At 34.0% G+C, this 16284-nt stretch overlaps 1 protein-coding gene across 3 annotated transcripts in view; it reads left to right on the top strand.

Moving 5' to 3' along the window:
- LOC127861162 (titin homolog) overlaps positions 1 to 12590 on the top strand; it is an 85984-nt gene extending 73394 nt beyond the window's left edge. For all 3 annotated transcript variants that reach the window (XM_052399536.1, XM_052399538.1, XM_052399537.1), the window contains 5 exons: positions 4009 to 4151; positions 4570 to 4696; positions 6244 to 6274; positions 6528 to 6616; positions 11057 to 12590. In XM_052399536.1, coding sequence (XP_052255496.1) covers positions 4009 to 4151; positions 4570 to 4696; positions 6244 to 6274; positions 6528 to 6616; positions 11057 to 11161 — 495 coding nt within the window. In that variant the 3' untranslated portion in view covers positions 11162 to 12590. The remainder of the gene's footprint in view (positions 1 to 4008; positions 4152 to 4569; positions 4697 to 6243; positions 6275 to 6527; positions 6617 to 11056) is intronic.
- The last annotated feature ends 3694 nt before the right edge of the window (positions 12591 to 16284 follow it).

The raw sequence follows: 16284 nt of genomic DNA on the forward strand, positions 1-16284 counted from the left end.
CAATACATTAAAATTGATTTGTTTAAGCTTATTTTAAACTTATTTATCTAATTATAATAATTACTTCTTTATAAATGTGCAAAAAAAAACGTGTACTTTTGACACTCGAGATATAACTCACATTTAACTGACTCCAAATGAACGGACAATGGATTGGTGAATCAGGCATGTTTGTTAACTGATTTGCTCTTAAATGATATTTTACTTGTGAAGAAATCTCAGTTAATTGATATTTGACTTGTTTTCTTCGGATCATTGATAATTATACCTCCATTACCATTGGTTATGGGGGCTATATAGGAGTCACTTTGTCGGTCGGTCTGTCGGTCTACGTCGATATATCTAAGGTCAAGGTCACACTTTGAGTTGAAAAGTCAAAAATTGCCATAAATGAGCTTTTCCGGGCTATAACTATGTCATTCATTGTGAGATTTTAAAATGACTCTGTACAATAATTTAGTTCACAGTCATTGGACGTCGTCTCATGCGAAATAATTCAATAGGCCAAAGGTTAAAATGGCCATACATGATAATGGCATAATAATTCTTAAAAATCGCCAGAAATTAGCTTCTCTTGTTTTGTGAAGACAGCATGCAAAATAGTATGTGTCAATGCAGCATGTGGAGGGTTACGTTACGTCTGTGACAAAGCTCTAGTTTATATTTGATTAATGTAATACGGAAATAAGATAAATGATTGTTCACTTGTGTGCGGATCTTAAATAAATGTTATTTGACTTGAGTAAAGAATTTGTATTATTATTATTATTATTATTATTATTAGTAGTAGTAGTAGTAGTAGTAGTAGTAGTAGTAGTAGTAGTAGTAGTAGTAGTAGTAGTAGTAGTAGTAGTAGTAGTAGTAGAAGTAGTAGTAGTAGTGGTAGTGGTAGTAGTAGTAGTAGTAGTAGTAGTAGTATTTTGAAAATGATGATGATGATGCTGTTGCTGCTGTTCCTGATGATGATGATGAGAATAATGATGATTCTGATGATGATTGATATTATTATTATTGATTACTATTATGATGATAATTATTTTTTATGCCCCCCGGTAGGGTGGCATATAGCAGTTGAACTGTCCGTCAGTAAGTCAGTCAGTCCGTCCGTCCAAAAACTTTAATGGCCATAACTTTTTAAAAATTGAACATAGCAACTTGATATTTGGCATACATATTTATCTCATGGAGCTGCACATTTTGAACGGTGAAAGGTGAAGGTCAAGGTCATTCTTCAAGGTCAAATGTCAAATATATGGCGTCTGTCCGTCCGTCCGAAAACTTTAACATTGGTCATAACTTTTTCAATATTCAAGATAGCAAGTTGATATGTGGCATGCATGTTTATCTCAAGGAGCTGGACATTGTGAGTGGTGAAATGTGAAGGTCAAGGTCATCCTTCAAGGTCAAATATCACATATATGGCGTCTGTCCGTCCGTCCGAAAACTTTAACATTGGCCATCACTTTTTCAATATTGAAGATAGCAACTTGATATTTTGCATGCATGTGTATCTCATGGAGCTGCACATTTTGAAAGGTAGAAGGTCAAGGTCATCCTTCAAGGTAAAAGGTCAAATGTATGGCATCTGTCCGTCCGTCCGAAAACTTAACTTTCCCAATAACATTTTTATGCCCCTGAAGGGTGGCAAATAGCTTTTGAACTGTTCGTCTGTCTGTTCGTCAGTCAGTCCGTCTGTTCGTCCGTCAGTCTGTTCGTCCGTCCGTCCGTCAGTTCGTCCGTCCGTCCGAAAACTTTATCATTGCCCATAACTTTTGCAATATTGAAGATAGCAACTTGATATTTGACATGCATGTGTATCTCATGGAGCTGCACATTTTGAGTGGTGAAAAGTTAAGGTCAAGGTCATCCTTCAAGGTGAAAGGTCAAGGTCAAAGGTCAAAATTTTCAATATTGAAGATAGTAACTTGATATTTTGCATGCATGTGTATCTCATGGAGCTGCACATTTTGAGTGGTGAAAGGTCAAGGTCATCCTTCAAGGTTAAGGTCAAAGGTCAAATTTTGCCATATTGAAGATAGCAACTTGATATTTGGCATTCATGCATATCTCATGGAGCTGCACATTTTCAGTGGTGAAAGGTCAGGGTCATCCTTCAATGTCAAGGTCAAAGGTCAAATTTTGCAATATTGAAGATATCAACACGATATTTGGCATGCATGTGTATCACATGGAGCTGCACATTTTCAGTGGTGAAAGGTCAAAGTCAAAGTTATCCTTAAAGGTCAAGGTCAAAGGTGACAATTTTTGCAATATGAAAGATAGCAACTTGATATTTGGCATGCATGTGTATCTCATGCAGCTGCACATTTTGAGTGGTGAAATGTCAAGATCATCCTTGAAGGTCAAGGGTCAAATTTTGCAATATTAAAGATAGCAATTCGATATTTGGCATGCATGCGTATCTCATGGAGCTGCACATTTTGAGTGGTGAAAGGTCAAGGTCATCCTTCAAGGTCAAGGTCAAAGGTCTAATTTTACAATATTGAAGATAGCAACTCCATATTTGGAATGCATGCGTATCTCTTGGAGCTGCACATTTTGAGTGGTGAAAGGTCAAGGTCATTCTGCATGGTAAAATGTAAAATATATGGCTTCAAAGCGGCGCAGTAGGGGGCATTGTGTTTTACGAACACAGCTCTTGTTTATTATTATCATTATAATTATTATTAATTTGTTTATCGTCAGTATTATTGTTTTCGCAATTAAAAACTTTTATCCGACTTAAGAAATTGCAAAAAATCCATTTGGAAAAAAATCCATGGCAAAAAAATTCCATTGGAAAAAAATTCTCATTGGAAACAATCCAATGGGAAAAAAAATCACATGGATTTAAAAAAAAATTAACACGATTTAACGAATTAAATCGCGTTAATGGTTGATCATTTGATGAACTATAGTGTGTCTGGAAGTTTCATGAATAAATCCCTCAAAAGAAGAATCCGATGAACACGAACTATACACATATACTGATTAATACTTGAATCACCCCTTACGAACGATAAATCAAAGGGTTAACTTCGGTTTGAGGGCAAGCCGAACCACACAATTGTTATAAAGAGCATTTATGTAGTTAAGTTGTATGTGTTGAGAGAAATAATGTCTGTTTTAACATATTTATAATTACCAAACCGAAACGCAATGTTTGTATATAGATTTGTCGAATATGAATTATACCTTGTATCAATATATTGTATGTTATTCCGTTTCAGTTTATCGTTAATATCTACACAATACGCAATATTTCTAAATGCAACTTTTTAGATTACCGTCGTTTGACAATATCGTTCAATATACCGAACGAAATCGATACGTTACGAATGCAGTCGATATTACCCAATATCACCTGAGTCCATTAGTCTTCTACGACCTTTAGTTCAGTAACATTCTAAAAGCTTCATTTTTCATAGAATATTAATTAAATTTGTTCAGAATGTTATTTAAACATTATCTAGTTTTAGACTCCTGGTAACGTTCGTCCAAAAGCTAGGTAACCTAGTCAAATCTTTAAAAAAAAATGTTTCTACTCTAGAAGCAATTTTTTTCAATCCATCTTGATTTATCTTAGTCTGACTGTTCTTCGTGACGATATCTAGGTAAGAATTTCACTTTGGCAATATTTAGACCGAGTACAACCTTAGAAAATGTACGTGCAAAAATAAGGAAACCACGTCAAATCTTAGATAACCCTTGTTACAATTCTCGAGACCAGAATGTTTATCTTAATAATATTAATGCACTTTTCTAAACTGGGCATATTAGAATGAAACACTAGGTCACAATACGACAATTTGTGTAACTTGACCTCACGTGAGTGTTTCATGGCTAGAATGACCATTTTGTTTTTAATTTTCTTTCTTCTGTTTATGTATATTTATACTTGTCTGTATTTTAGTGAACCTAATTTAAATATACGTTCAATGTCAGAGCTCGCTTATGATGTCATTGTGCCTACGTTATAAATATACACTATGCTTTGGTTTATTTAAGGAATGCCTGAAGCATTTTTTTGCCGAGAGAAGGGTAACAGGAAATTGTTTGATGACTGTCAAAAACTGCGGGGAACAAAGTGACACTGTCATAAAACTAGAGATCTGGAAACTGCCTCCAATACTTATTATAGCTCTGAAAAGGTAATCGATCAACGGTTTAAACCAAGTTTACTAAGCAAACCACCAAGTAGCTTTGTGAAGAGCTTCTGACCGGTCAATGTGAGGCTTTGAGGGTTTAAACCGGTTTTAAGAAAAACATTACATTAAAAATACAAAACAACATAATGACATAACAAGTTAAAAGAAGCAATGAAGGAGAAGACAATTTATTTTAGTGAGCATTAACCTATTCAATTGTAAAATGCAAACCTGCTTTCGAACCTTTGATGTTCTGTTCTTGTTTTAGTGATTTTGTTTGATGGTAATATAAATTAAGCTACTGGTAATTTCATAGAGCTTTATTATTCCTATATGATGATGTCTAAGGAACGTTAGCAGGCGGTCAATCATTGGTTTGGGTTCCTTCTAATAGTTTCCTGACATATGATTATTACACTAGGTTCAAAATCGAAAGAAATTGGTGGAGAAAGATCGACGCGCCCGTAGATATTCCGACGAACAATGTGGATTTCTCCCGGTTTGTTATTGATCCACATCCGAAGTCTTTTAATCTGTATGCAGTATCGGTGAGTCGTTTTTCGCAGTGTTTCTAAATGTTGTTAGGCATGCTGTTTGATCATTTGTTCGTGTGATAGCATTTTGTTTTATAAAGGCTTGCCTGTGCACAACGTTAATATGGTCATCTTTTGGAACCGTATTTATTTTGTCGTGCGTCGCGTGTTGTCCGCTGTGAGTAAACGTTTATGCAATCAACATGTCCTTAACTGCAAGGAAGTTTTGCATGACCCTGAGTTTAAAACTGACTACGGTTCAACATGATTTATGTAGACTTATACAGTAATTAATTTAGGTGTGTATTGTAGTATTGTGGAACTTTACTCAGTTTGAAAAACTGCCGGGGTCACATGATTATTAAGACTTTAACAGCAAATAACTTAAAATAATCTTCTGTAAAAGCGCACGGGACATGGGTGAATGATTTGGTGCGTAAACTATTGTGTTCAAATAATGACCCCTGAGGTCAAAATAGGACCTGCCATGGGAGTTTATTGTTTTCTGTATATGTATATTATGATTGGTCTTCGTTAAACGTTATTATTATTAAAATATTATTAAAATCGTTCCGCTCCCCTGCATGTATAGGTAATACGCTATATAAACGTTTTAGGAATTAACACTTCACAGATCCGTATCAAACCAAGAGACTCAGAGGTTTAATGTTTCGTGTGTAATAGTGTATAATTGCCCTCTACACATACAGTTAAAATCATGCTTCTGTGGTCAACCAAGCCTCGCTCGTTGGGTCACATAATTTGTATCATATAAATAGAAAAATATGTAATTCTTTGATAGTTGGTATTTAGTGGTCATATGTGTTCACAATATGCTTCTGGTGTCAAAACGGATTATAGCCAAGCGGTCACATACTTTATTATATACTTATATAAGAGAAATAACATAAACAGGATCTGTTTTTCTGAACCCACAACTCTAAGAGGTTTGAAATTTGGCATGTAATATGAGATAAATATATACTTATACAATAACATTTTAATCAAATAATAAAATACCGTAATCTCAGAGAATTCATATTTGGTTCTGGTAGTCATGTACTATATGTGTGCACATCATGCACTTGTGGTCAAAATGGCCACACCCCAGGGGTCACATGATTTACATATTCTAGAATAGCTTCTACGTTAAGCATTCTCAGGAAATAACAAATCCAATGGCATTTTAGTTCTGTATGTAAAATTAGTTTGTGGTTATATACACACTTTTTTCAAATCATGTCACAAGGGTTTTGATTGCCACGATCAATTGGCAACATGATTTACTTAGACGTATGATACATGAAAAATCTTCTGTAAATAAACACGGCCTTAATCCTTGTTCTTGGAACATGACATTAATTATTCAATGCATTTTATCACATCCTGTTATCTTAACATAAAGTCTAATTTACACTAATTTAGTTTAATTAATTAGTTTAACGTAACAGATACATGAATATAAATCTAAAAAGTTTCACCGATATGTTTATATCTAACATTTTTGTTTCGTGAAATAATGTTTCCACATTTGTTCAATAAAACCAAACATTTTATTGTAGAATCATTCTGGGACCCTGGCTAGTGGTCATTGTAAGTGTTAACGCACATATATTATTTCTTGAATATTAACATGATTAATCGGGTTTTTCTGTGTAATAACTTGTTGAATATACACTACTTGATTCGTTCATTAAGATTGTTTGCAACATTTAATTAACAATTATACATCATTACTAGTACAAATTATTTATATGGATTAATATCGCTTTTTGTAACAATTCAACGTGATGGTCATTGTTAAGCTTCTCTGTTATAAACAATGTTATATTATATTAATGTACAGACACTGCTTGCTGTAGAAACCCGTTTAATCCAAAATGGTACACGTTTAATGACTCTATAGTCCAAGAGGCATCTGAACCCATTGGCAAGGTATGATTGTTTTTCTTATGCTTGTGGATCATTGTCCTAATATTGAACATTAAAGTTGTATGTTAAAGTGATATTATGCGCATGCAACAGTATACGCTATGTTTATAGGTGTTTATCGCAACGGTTTTGTTTATTTTTGGTGGTTTCACTTCATATGCACTTATATTTGTTAATGCAGCATCAACATACTTAAACAATATCCCGGACAAAGAAAACTAATGCATTTAAATATCAACCGTACTTTCGTTTGACATCTGATCATGCATGTACGATGTGAATCTAAGTTTAGATTTATTACAGATTCGTGCATTTGACACGCGAACACTAACTCCGATCCTTATAAAAAGACAGTTCCGTTCGGCTTAGAGGACTGGGACAGTCATGTAAAATATCGAATATAATGTTATTTTTTTTAACAACTGGTTGCAAGATAAGTTTCAGATAATTGGTCAGTTACAACATTTTAACTAACTCTTTTGACCTTATTATTCTTATATAGCTTATTTCAACAGTGACGAATGTGCATAATATCACTTTAACACATTTATGCCAAGTGGACTCTCCCATCCTTCCAAATTGGATCAATTTATTTCCAAAATTAGGGATGTCTAGTATATTTATTTCTATATTTAGAATATTTCTTACAGAAATTCATTTAAGCAATCAGCGCAGACCCTGATGAGATGCCGTCTCTTCTTGTTCTAGGCTATCTGCCAAAGCCTTTTTTCTAGACACTAGGCATAAATGGGTAAAAAGAAACAACTTAACTATCGTTGACTAAATGAAGACGTGAACAATAAATTAAATGGGGAAATAATCTCGATTTTTATCAGTGTTGAAACCATTTCTTCATATAAATTTGATTTAAAATGTAATTAAATGTAAAGTTTTATAACTGTCTTTCCGTAAACGATCAAACCAAAAATGAACACATACATTATCACTGTAAATAATACCCATTATGCTCACAAGTTTAAATTATATGCATACATCATTCAATTATCAATAGAAAGAAATCGATGGGGAAACAATTAAACCATGCCATGCATATGTGACTATCAGACAATGTTTCGTATGTTCAATTTATCCTGATATTTTACTGGCAATATTGGTCTATACATTTATATTGTATACAAATATTGTTTGTTTAATCAAACGTAGTTTAACTCTCCGATTATGTTCATAACTGACATTCCTTACTGGTTGTGTTGATATTTTGAAATAAGTAGTTTTGACAGTTGTAAGTCTTCGTTTGTTAGAACACTTCACCGTAATTTTTTTAGTTCACCTGATTGCTCAGGTGAGCTTTTGTGACCGTTCTTTGTCCGTCGTATGTCCGTCCGTCCGTCCGTTAACATTTGCTCGTAAACACTCTAGAGGCCACATTTCTTGTCCCATCTTCATGAAACTTGGTCAGAAGCTTTGTCTTAATGAAATCTCGGCCAAGTTCGAAACTGGGTTGTGCCGGGTCAAAAACTAGGTCACTAGGTCAAACAAAAGAAAAACCTTGTAAACACTGTAGGAGTCACATTTCATGCCCAATCTTCATGTAACTTTGTCAAAATGTTTGTCTTAATAATATCTTGGTTGAGTTCAAAAGTAGTTCCAATCCGTTGAAAAACATGGTCGCCAGTTTGCAAAGCAGTTTTCCTTATTTGGCTATAGAGAAACCTTGTAAACACTCTAGAAGTCACATTTTTTACCCAATCATCATGAAAAATGGTCAAAACATTGGTTCAATTGATGTCTCGGACGAGTTCAAAAATGGTCAAGATCGGTGAAAAAACATGGCCGCCAGTGGGCGGGGCATTTTTCTCTATATGTATATAGTGGCAGTTTTCCCTATTTGGCTATAGAGAAACCTTGTAAACACTCTAGAAGTCCCAATTTTTGCCCAATAATCATGAAAGTTGGTCAAAACATTTGTTTTATTGATATCTCGGACGAGTTTGAAAATGGTCGGGATCGGTGAAAAAACATGCCGCCAGTGGGCGGGGCATTTTTCTCTATATGTATATAGTGAAAACACGTGAACACAGTAGAAGTCACATTTTTGGCCCAATTTTCATGAAATTTGCTCAGAACATTTGTTTCCTTTATACGAGAGTTGAGTCAAAAAATGGTTCCGGTCAGTTGAATAACATGGCTGCTGGGAGAGGGGCAGTTTTCTCATTAATCCCCCCCCCCTTTCCAAGAAGAGGGGGTATATTGTTTTGCTCATGTCGGTCCGTCCGTCCACCAGATGGTTTCCAGATGATAACTCAAGAGCGCTTATGCCAAGGATCATGAAACTTCATAGGTACATTGGTCAATACTCGCAGATGACCCTTATTGATTTTCAGGTCACTAGGTCAAAGGTCAAGGTCACGATGACCCGAAAATAGTAAAATGGTTTCCGGATGATAACTCAAGAACACTTATGCCTAGGATCATGAAACTTCATGGATACATTGATCATGACTCGCAGATGACCCCTCTTGATTTTCTGGTCACTAGGTCAAAGGTCAAGGTCACGGTGACCCAAAGCAGTATTATAGTTTCCAGATGATAACTCAAAAACGCTTATGTCTAGGATCATGAAACTTCATAGATACATTGATCATGACTCGCAGATAACCCCTATTGATTTTCAGGTCACTAGGTCAAAGGTCAATGTCACGATGACCCGAAAAAGTAAAATGGTTTCCGGATGATAACTCAATAACACTTAGGCCTAGGATCATGAAACTTCGTAGATACATTGATCATGACTCGTAGATGACCCCTATTGATTTTTAAGTCACTAGGTCAAAGGTCAAGGTCACGGTGACCCGAAATAGTAAAATGGTTTCCAAATGATAACTCAATAACGTTTATGCCTAGGATCATTAAACTTCATAGGTACATTGATCATGACTCGAAGATGACCCCTATTGATTTTCAGGTCACGAGGTCAAATGTCAAGGTCACGGTGACCTGAAATAGTAAAATGGTTTCTGGATGATAACTCAAGAACGCTTATGCCTAGGATCATGAAACTTCATAGGTACAATGATCATGACTCGCAGATGACCTCTATTAATTTTCAGGTCACTAGGTCAAAGATCAAGGTCACGGTGAACTGCAATAGTAAAATGGTTTCTGGATGATAACTCAAGAACGCTTATGCCTAGGTTCATGAAACTTCATAGGTATATTGATCATGACTCGCAGATGACCCCTATTGATTTACAGGTCACTAGGTCAAAGGTCAAGGTCACAGTGCCAAAAAACGTATTAACACAATGGCTGTCAAGGTCACGGTGACTCAACTTAGAAAAATGGTTTCCGGATGATAACTCAAGAATGCTTACGCCTAGGATTATGAAACTTCATAGGTACATTTATCATGACTCGCAGATGAAATAATGCTGAAACTTGACCAGGATGTTTGGCTGGACAATATCTAGGTCAAGTTTGACATTTTGGTAAAGATTGAATGAACCGACTACTCTCAGGTGAGCGAACTAGGGCCATCTTGGCCTTCTTGTTTCATTTAGGCTCGTGTAGAACATTATTCACCATGTTTCTGCGTAACCTGGTTGTGAATGTTATCATAAATATTACCATTGCCTTGAGGCTATCTTATACAGCGTTTCTCTAGGGCCACTCATTAGTTGACATTGTCGATTCTTTTGATGACAATAATGACGTTGCGAGAACTTGTTAAGTCAAGCGAATCCTATGTTATGATGCAAGATGAAGATGCGATAACATTTAAAAAATATTTATAACGTTATCTCGCATAGCTGTAGATAATCCGAGAATGCAAAATTGCGATATACGGTTTAGATTGTTGCGTATGCGCAGATTTTTATCAGGACTAGTTGCCTGTTTTTCTGTTTTATTGCGCATGTGTAACGTAAGCGTTATTTTGATGCATGAACATGATATAAGGACGTCGGATGTGAATATAACACGTTTGATGCGCTGACATTGCAACAGTTAATAATGAAAAGATGACGAATGACATTAGTGTATAATTACTTAAGGATTACTATTGACAATGATTATCAACATGTCACTCGAAATGTCAGCACCAAGCGTGCTGGCAGCCAGACGCGTTTCGCTGTTCTCAATATCACCGCATCTAATAACTAACGCATTGACAATCATGCAAAATTACGCCATAAACATAGTCCTTGTTCCCAAACAATAGCCCTCGAGTAAGTCGTTTTGATTTACTACCCAGGCTTAAAACACCATGGTTTTAGTTTCTTTAAAGTAAAACTTTCTACTTCGAAACACGCATTCGTTAACTCATAATGACATTTAATGTGACGTGGACCATTGCAGTATGTGTTCACTGTACAGTTAATTGACTGAAGCGTTGATGCTTGAAGTCGAATTTAAGTGATACTCGTAGCTTGTAGACTCAAATCTATGGTAAGAACTACAAAGGCAACTATGCTTGTTTTCCAGTCATTCCAGTCATCTGCTGCATACGTCCTTTACTACACGTCTATGGATAAGCAGAGCTGGACACCCAGCTTCATCTCAGAAGCAAAAAGTACGACGAAAAAATGAAATGTGCAGATGTGTGTACTTACTATCTATACCTAACAACTATCTTCGGAAATACTAATTAACAGCAAAGTTTTAAAATTATCAAAGATATGTTTGTCAAACGTGTGACTCTCTGAAATTTTAAGATTTTAAAAGCCTCGATTACCGACGATCATATTGAAGATTTTCAAATGTATGTTGAAACCTGTGAAGATAATATAGATTTTTTAAAATATTTATTTAGTGTGGAATATATACAACGTTGAGCGAGGCTTAGACAACTTAAACAAGTTTTGGTGGTTTAAATCACTAAGACAAATGATGAAAATAGCTTAAGATGGGATGATTGTAAAGAGTGTGATACTTTGTGAGTTTCGTTTTATGTTTTTTTTTTAATGTTTGCATTTAAGGTATGGGTTTGTTTTGTTTTTTTTATAACATTTTATTTCTGAAAACATACATTTTACAGTCATACAAACTATCATAGAGGTTTGACAATTTAAGCTCTAACAAATGTAACTGAAAGGAATATAGTTTCATAGTAGTATGTGGTGGAGAGAAGAAAGAGAAGGAGGTAGGCGGTCTAGATTCTATTAAAAATCTATTAAGAGTATTGTACTAAGAAGAGATTGGCGTGTTCATACGGCTGTATTATCTAAGAATGTGCTCCATCGTTGATTAAACATTTCATGTGTGTGTTTTATGTGTGATATTGTTTCCTCTATTTTTAGCCTATGGGTTAAGTAGCTCATATATTGTTGGAAAATAGGTGCGATGCTTTCGCATTTCCATTTAAAGATAAAGTATTTGGCTAAAAGAATGATGAAATTAAGTGCATTATTTTTTTGTACTTGTGTGAACTTAAGATTACAATGGGAAATTATTTCAAAGGTAAGGTGAGTGTTATGTTCCAAAGCATTTATTTTGTACCATGAGTGTTACTTGCGACCAGAAATGTTGAACTTTATTGCATTCCCAAAACATGTGTTTTGTAGAATCGGTATTTGCCGAACAAAAATCGCACATGCTCGACTCTACGAGTTTACATTTAAACAGATAGGAATTATTTGGTATAATGTGTGTGATGTATTTGTACTGGAAAGTTCTGAGTTTAGTATCTGCAGTAAGTAATGGGGCTTGACAAAAGAGTTGTGTCTTGTCAATTGTATTTGTATTAAGTAGTTCTTTCCACTTTGCTTCACATTAAATTTGTGTAGGTTTATTTGCGATATGAAATCGTTTGTACACTATTTTGCATATTTTAGTCTTAACTGTTATATTATCAACAAAGTATTCCGGGGTTGTAAATGATATATTGCCGAGTGAAAGAGATTGTTTCCATTCTACTGGGATGCTCTTTACGAGTGAGTAAAAGTTTAATACATTATGTGTGTTAATATCATATAATTCTTGGAGTTTTTCAAATGAATAAAATCTTTTATTTTGAAAATCGTAAATATGCTCTACAGATTGTATGCCTATGTTATGCCATTCTTTAAAATAGAACATTTGTTTGTTACATTGTATGTGCGAATTGTTCCAAATTATTTGTTTTGCAATGATATCTTTATTTCCGTTATATGTTGTTTTAGACCAGGCTTCCAAGATCTGTTGCAAAAATATTGACGGTACTTTGAGTTTGTTAACATCTGTTTGGTTTAAATTGCATTTGAAAACTAGGTTTCTTCCATGCGGTTTAAGCATCGAGCTATATAATTGAATTATCAATGATTTTTTTTCGTGGATGAAACGTTTTACCCAACTAGCTTTTAATGCATCTAAAAATAATTCAACATCAAGCATTTTTAATCCGCCTTCGTTATATTCCTGTATTATTTGTTTCCTTGCAATTTTGTCGGGCTTTCCGTCCCAAAGAAAATTGAAAAACGTCGTTTTAAGTTGGTTTATCACATGTAAGGGTGGAATTTTGGAGAACGGTCAGAGGATACACAAGCTTTGGGAATGCAAATGTTTTTAGTATAGTGATTTTGCCTATCAACGAAAGATTCCATTTTTTCCAAGAGTTAAGAGAATTTTTTATTGGTTGGATTGTAATTATTATATTACATGCTATAGTTTCGTCGGGATTATTACAGAAAGTTATACCTAATGATGTCGCTTGGGTTAAGCTCCAATTAAAATGTTTCTTTTTGCAAAATTCTATTTGAATATCCCTTAGAGATCCTAAACGCAAAATGGTACATTTTGTTCTATTTAGTGTAAGGCCCGATATTTGTCCAAAAGTATCCAACGTTGAAATAAGTTTTCAAAACTTGTTTGTGAACCTTTTATAAGAAAACAAGCGTCGTCAGCAAAAAGTGTCTGATTTGTTTCTATATGTCCTATTTTATACCACTTATGTTTTGATCATTGTGTATTGCGATTGATAAAATTTAAATGCAGATTATAAATAGATAAGGTGATAATGGACAGCCTTGTCGAACACCTCTTTTAATTTGGAACAGTTCTGAGAAGTACCCATTATTAGTAATACGCGATTTTGCATTGTTATAGAATAGTTTGACCCAATTAATAATGTAGTCACTGAAGCCAAAATGACGAAGGCATTTGAATATAAAGGCGTGATCTAAGTTGTCGAAAGCTTGATTAAAATCTGAGAAGAAAATTAAACCAGGTTCATTGTTTTCATTCACTTTATGTATCATCTCTTCTAATAGTCTGACGTTTTCACCGTTAAATCGACCTTTCAGGAAGTCTGTTTGCGCATTGCTTATAATGTTGTTTAAAAGGCTTTTTATTCTATTTGCTACGCTTTTTGAGGCGATTTTATAGTCAACATTAAGGAGTGAGACGGGTCTCCCGTTATTTAAGGATAATGTATCGTTCCCTTTTTTGGAAGAAGTGTAATAATGCTTTGTTGCTGTAGATATGTTAGGCAATTATTGTCAAGAGAGAAGTTTAGAGAATTAAGTAAAAAAGGTTTTAAGTCGTTCCAGAAAATCTTATAGAATTCTACTGATAAACCATCTGACCCAGGACTTTTATTATTATTCATTTCTTTTAGGGCAGTCGCACATTCGTATTCTGAAAGGTGTACGTTTAAATTGTTTGGGTTATCATAATCAATTTTATTGCACTCATTGTGGAAAAGGGAGGATGTTCTGAAACATTGATGTTGTGATCTGCTTTATACAAGTTTTCGTAATAATCTGCAATATGTTTAAGAACTTGGTTTTGGTTGTTTAAAATTTTCCCTTATTCGTTTTTTATTTGGTAAATAGTTTTTTCTTCAGCCCGTTTTTTTCTCCAAATAAGCAAAATATGTTGTATTCTTTTCGGCCCCTTCAATCCATTCTGACTTTGATCTTAATAAGATTCCTTTTATTTTCTCTTTCATTAGGTAATCATACTGTTTTTTCGTTTCGTTAAATGCATTGATTTTATCTTGGTTTATTGGATCTTCGGAAATATATTCTTCAAGTTCAGTAATTTTAGATTTAAGATTAGTTTCCTCGTGTATTTTGTTTCTTTTTAATTTGCATGCATATTTGATTGTGTCATCTCGTATTCGACCTTTAATCACTTCCCACTGTGTGTTAGGGTACTTTATTGATATTTGCTAATTCTTGAATAGACTCTTTGATTATGTTTTGATATTCTCTCTCTAAAATTATCGAATTGTTTATTTTAAAATATCCTGGCCCTCTCGTATTTTGTGTGTAGTTAAAGGTGAAAGAAACTATTTATCTGATTTAAAGCCTGGACAAATTTCACAATCTATAACGTGGTTTAATAAGTTGGAAGACAAAAGGAAATAGTCAAGTCTACAAAAAATAACGGGATTTTGTATTTGAGTGCCATGTGTACTGTTTATTGGTAGGTTAAAGTAATCTCCAAATGTCATGAACATCATGACTTTCTATAAATGCATTGACCATTTTGTTACATTTTAAGTTTGTATCTTTTTTACCATTAAGTTTGTCTATTTTATAGTCGATAAACGTGTTAAAGTCTCCGCCAATAATGAAAGATTCATGGGGGTTTTCGATAAGAAGATTTTCCAAAGTTTGGAATATTGATGTATCGCCTTTGTTTGGATCATATATATTAATTAGACTGATGTTATTGCTTTGCAATTTTATTCTCAACAATTAAATACGCCCTACTATTGGTTCTATATGTTCTATTACCTCGTAGCGCAATTTTGAATTGATTATGATTCCAACTCCTTGCGAGTTTGAACAGTTCCCGCTTAAAAACAGTTCGCCATCCCATTGTTTTGCCAGTTATCTTTTATCTTTGAGAAATGAGTTTCTTGGAGGAAGCATATATCAAATTTGTTATTTAACCATTTAAACACATGCTGACGTTTGCTTTTTGATGATAGGCCTTTTACATTAAAACTGCATATACGAATATCCATGTACGTATTTTATCGAGTCCCCCCCCCACGTAAGCCCTTGAATTGCCTTAGACCCATGTATCGCTGGTATTATAGTGAATTGTTTGTTTGACCGTATGAACATGTCTGAAAGAAAAACAATGGAGTAAGGAGAGCCCATATTACAATCTAGAAAAACAGAAAGATGTACAGAAAGATGGATTGGACATTTTAACAGCCTATAATATAATGGATTATTTGAGATGATTTGCTGATTTGTTTTTTACCGAACATATTAACATAATATAGTATATTTATATACATTGGTCCGAAATAAATTAATATTTAACATATAAATAAAGCAGCATACAATACATGTTACTGACATATGCATAATTGTTTGTGTTTAGATATCCGAACATGTATCAACATTGTCTAAAAATACGACGTTTGTACAAAAGTTTGTTTTTCAAGGGTTCTGCAAAAATTATTGTAAATATATGGGTAAAAATATAATATTTGATATTTCTAATTATAGTTAATTAGGACAATTTTTACAGGTAATTTTAATGATTAAACTAGAATTATAAACTATACTGGTTATTTTTAAAGTGAGATACAGGTACATGTTTACTGGATATGAAATAGAGCATTAATCTAGGTATTCATACATGGTGTATAGATACCTTAATTGAAACACAAAAATAAAAAGATCAACAGATAGTATATACAGTATTGCTAAGATTAAATATTTTCTTTTCTCTGTGCTAATATTAATTGCTGATGCTTTTTATAACTGTTT

The sequence above is a fragment of the Dreissena polymorpha genome, chromosome 15 (assembly GCF_020536995.1).
Source record: "Dreissena polymorpha isolate Duluth1 chromosome 15, UMN_Dpol_1.0, whole genome shotgun sequence".
In the NCBI taxonomy this organism is placed as follows: Eukaryota; Metazoa; Mollusca; class Bivalvia; order Myida; family Dreissenidae; genus Dreissena; species Dreissena polymorpha.